Source organism: Molossus molossus, unplaced genomic scaffold, assembly GCF_014108415.1.
Source record: "Molossus molossus isolate mMolMol1 unplaced genomic scaffold, mMolMol1.p scaffold_m16_p_10, whole genome shotgun sequence".
NCBI classification, from domain to species: domain Eukaryota; kingdom Metazoa; phylum Chordata; class Mammalia; order Chiroptera; family Molossidae; genus Molossus; species Molossus molossus.
Window position 1 is genome coordinate 86,165,667 of NW_023425345.1, and position 4,610 is coordinate 86,170,276.

The window sequence follows — 4,610 nt, forward strand, 5'->3', positions numbered from 1 at the left end:
GCCTAGCACAAGCAGTGACCAGTCTCAAGTTGCATTGTAACTCCCATCAGGTGTCCCCAAGCCTAGCATAAGCAGTGGCCAGCCTTGGATTAAAACATACCTCCAACTAAGCAGCCTAAAGCCTGGCACAAATGTTGACTGACTTTAGCTCACATCATGGTGCTCACCAAAGGCTCCCAAACCTGGCACTAGTGGGATCCAGCCTAGGTTTGCTGTACAGCCTCTTCCAAGCACTTCCAAGCCCAGAACAAACAGCAAGCAATCAATTGCAGATCACTTTGTAGCTCCTACCAGACAGCCCCAAGCCAAGCAGCAGCTGAGCTGACCTTGGCCCGAACTAGAGACCAGTTCCATAATGAATACACCCAGTGATTAGGTTCAGACCACACCAACACACTATCCAAAGAGCTTCACAAACAATATACCCAAAGGGCACATTTGGCTGGCACCAGAGCTCTGCTAAAGCAACTTCTACTCTGTGGGGTCAGTATCCCCATAATAGCATGTTTGCTGTAGTCACAGACAACCATCTTAGCCAGTAAGTCTGAGGGTCCATCCCATATGCTGACTTGCTAACAGCAATCAAGGTTCTACTACAATAAGAAGGCACATACAGCCCACACAAGGGATACCCCTGGAGTACCCACCACAGATGACTAGGGAGAATGTGCCACTGGGCCCCATGTGACACCTACTACATAGGGTCACTCTGCCAAGACTAGGAAATGTAGTAGATCTAATACATCGAACAGACACAGGGAGGTAGCCAAAACGAGAAGAGAAAGAAATAGGTCCCAGAGGAAGGAACAAGATGACACTCAAGAAAAAAGAACCAAATAAAATGAAGACAAGCTATCTAACAGGTAAGAAATTCAAAACACTGGTTGTAAGGATGCTCAATAAACTTAGGGGAAAAACAGACAAACTTAGTGAGAACTTACACAAAGTGATAGAAACCATTAAAAAAAAAAAAAAAAAAAAAAAAAACAGTAAAAAATAAATAATGCAATCATGGAGGGACCTGGAAAGTATTATCATAAGCGAAACAAGCCAAACAAGGAAAGACAAATATCACATGATCTCACTTATTTCTGGAATATAATGAACTAAACAAACTGATGAACAAAATAGACCCGGAGACATAGAAGTAGGGTACAGACTGACATTCCTCAGAAGGGGGAGGGCATAAACCACAGAACTTACATGCATGTACACATAACCAATGGGCATAGACAACAAAACTGGGGACAGGATGGGAGGAGATGGGGAGGAGGGAGTCAATGTGGGGAAAAAGGAAAAACATCTGTAACAAAAATAAATTAATAATAATAAAAAAAAGAAGACATCCGACTTCTCGTCCCTCTGATCCCAGGTGTGAGTCTTCGGAACCATGGTGTCCCTTTCCCTTGCACGTGTCAACATCTTCAAGGCTGGAGCTGATGAAGAGAGAGCAGAGACAGCTCGTCTGTCTTCCTTTATTGGTGCCATTGCTATTGGAGACTTGGTAAAGAGCACCTTGGGACCCAAAGGCATGGACAAAATTCTGTTAAGCAGTGGACAAGATGCCTCTCTTATGGTGACCAATGATGGTACAACTATTCTTAAAAACATTGGAGTTGATAATCCAGCAGCTAAAGTTCTGGTTGATATGTCAAGAGTTCAGGATGATGAAGTTGGTGATGGCACTACCTCTGTTACTGTTTTAGCAGCAGAATTACTAAGGGAAGGAGAATCTTTAATTGCAAGAAAGATTCATCCACAGACCATCATTGCGGGTTGGAGAGAAGCCACAAAGGGAGCAAGACAAGCCCTGTTGAATTCTGCAGTCGATCATGGTCCTGATGAAGTTAAATTTCGCCAACATTTAATGAATATTGTGGGAACAACATTATCCTCCAAACTTCTTACTCATCACAAAGATCACTTTACTAAGTTAGCTGTTGAAGCTGTTCTCAGATTGAAAGGCTCTGGTAATCTGGAGGCAATCCATGTCATCAAGAAGCTAGGAGGAAGTCTGGCAGATTCCTATTTAGAAGAAGGCTTTCTGTTGGATAAAAATATTGGAGTAAATCAACCAAAGCGAATTGAAAATGCTAAAATTCTTATTGCAAATACTGGTATGGATACAGACAAAATAAAGATATTTGGTTCCCGTGTAAGAGTCAATTCTACAGCAAAGGTTGCTGAAATAGAACATGCAGAAAAGGAAAAAAATGAAGGAGAAATTTGAACGTATTCTTAAGCATGGGATAAATTGCTTTATTAACAGGCAGTTAATTTATAATTATCCTGAACAGCTCTTTGGTGCTGCTGGAGTTATGGCTATTGAACATGCAGATTTTGCTGGTGTGGAACGCCTGGCTCTTGTCACAGGTGGTGAAATTGCCTCTACCTTTGACCACCCAGAACTAGTGAAGTTTGGAACTTCCAAACTTATTGAAGAAGTCATGATTGAAGAAGATAAGCTCATTCACTTTTCTGGGGTAGCCCTTGGTGAGGCTTGCACTATTGTTCTTCATGGTGCCACTCAACAAATTTTAGATGAAGCAGAAAGATCTTTGCATAATGCTCTTTGTGTTCTTGCCCAAACTGTGAAGGATTAGAGAACAGTTTATGGAGGAGGCTGTTCAGAGATGCTGATGGCTCATGCTGTGACACAGCTTGCCAGTAAAACACCAGGTAAAGAAGCTGTTGCAATGGAGTCTTATGCTAAAGCACTGAGAATGTTGCCAACTATTAATGCTGACAATGCAGGCTATGACAGCACGGATCTGGTGGCACAGCTCCGAGCTGCCCACAGTGAAGGCAAGACAACTTCTGGACTGGATATGAAGGAAGGTACTATTGGTGATATGGCAATACTGGGTATAACAGAAATTTTCCAAGTGAAGCAACAAGTTCTTCTGAGTGCAGCTGAAGCAGCAGAGGTGATTCTGCATGTGGACAACATCATCAAAGCAGCACCAAGGAAACGTTTTCCTGATCACCACCCTTGTTAAGCATTCCTATATGCTGTTATGCTCTGGACCAGTTCATAGCAAGGTTGTGTGAAAGACTTCGACTTCTTAAAGAAGACTGTTGAATCGAAGTTTATCTGTGGTTCTTATATCCTTAGGTTTGGACATTTAGCTGACCTTTTATTTTAACTTGGGTCTAATTTATTTGCTGTTCATTTTTTCATAAAATTCAGTTGACTTGAAAGTCCATTTCTTATACTATGCATCAAAATAAAAATTTGAATACTTAGGTCTTAAAAAAAAAAAGAAAAGAAGAGAATATATTAGAGGGAACCAACAGCAGATTAGAGAATGCAGAGGATCAAATCAGTGATTTGGAAGACAAGGTAGTGCACAACACTCAATCAGAACAGCAAAAAGAAAAAAAGAAAAAATAATAAAAGAGAATAGTTTAACGACCCTCTGGGACAACATCAAACATAACAAACAACATTTATATCATAGGGGGACCAGAATGAAAACAAATAAATTAACAGCTTGAAAACCTATTTGAAAAAAAATGATGACTGAAAACTTCCCTAACTTATGAAGGAAATAGACATACAAGTCCAGGAAGTACAGAGAATCCCAAACAAAGTGAACCCAAAGAGGCCCACACCAAGATACATCATAGTTAGAATGCCAAATGTTAAAGTCAAAGACAGATTGTTAAAAGTATTAAGAGAAAAGCACTTAATTACCTACAAGGGAACTTCCATAAGACTGTCAGCTGATTTCTTAACAGAAGCTTTGGAGACCAGAGGGACTGACATAAAATATTCAAGGTGATGAAAGGCAAGCACCTATAAGCAGGATAACTCTACCCAGCAAGGCTATAATTTAGAATTGAAGGAGACGTCATCCTTGACAAGAAAAAAGCTGAAGGACCTTATTACCATCAAACCAGTATTATAAGAAATGTTAGAGATACTTCTTTAAGAAGAAAAAAAAAATGAACTAGAGAAAATCACAAAGAAAATAATTCTCACAAAGGCAGATACATAATAGAAGCAGTGGATCAACCAACACTAAAATTAGTACAAAGTTTAAAAGGAAAAAGTAGGAAGATCATGTATAATTGTAACAACACATTAAAACATACAAACATACACATACAAGAAATAAACAATAATGACAAAAACAAAAATGTAGAGGGGGTGAGTAAAAATTGTAATGATTTTAGAATGTTTGAACTTAAGAGACCATCAACTGAAAATAAACTACTACATAACTTAGTACATATACAGCATGTGGTGAACACAAACCAAAAACCTATAAGAGATATATAAGAAATAAAGGGAAAGGAATCCAATCATAACATCATAGAAAGTAATCAATATACAAGAAAGAGTAAGAGAATACAGAAGAAACAGAGAAGAACTACCCAAAAAAAACCCGCAAAACAAAAAATACCTAGAGAAATATTAATAAAATAGCAATAACTACATAACTATCAATAATTACTTTAAATGTAAATGGACTAAACATTTCAATCAAAAGAAATAGGTTGGATGAGTGGATAATAATATAAGACCTGTACCTACGCTGCCTGTAAGAGACCCACTTCAGATCTAAAGACACACACAGACTTACAGTAAAGAGATGAAAAAACAT

At 38.8% G+C, this 4,610-nt stretch overlaps 1 protein-coding gene across 1 annotated transcript; it reads left to right on the plus strand.

Moving 5' to 3' along the window:
• Positions 1-1,389: 1,389 nt before the first annotated feature.
• On the plus strand, positions 1,390-3,076 carry LOC118624195 (T-complex protein 1 subunit beta-like). Its single transcript, XM_036252256.1, is given in 2 exon segments — positions 1,390-2,209; positions 2,211-3,076. Coding segments are annotated over 2 exon segments (1,608 nt in total). The 5' UTR covers position 1,390; the 3' UTR covers positions 3,000-3,076.
• The last annotated feature ends 1,534 nt before the right edge of the window (positions 3,077-4,610 follow it).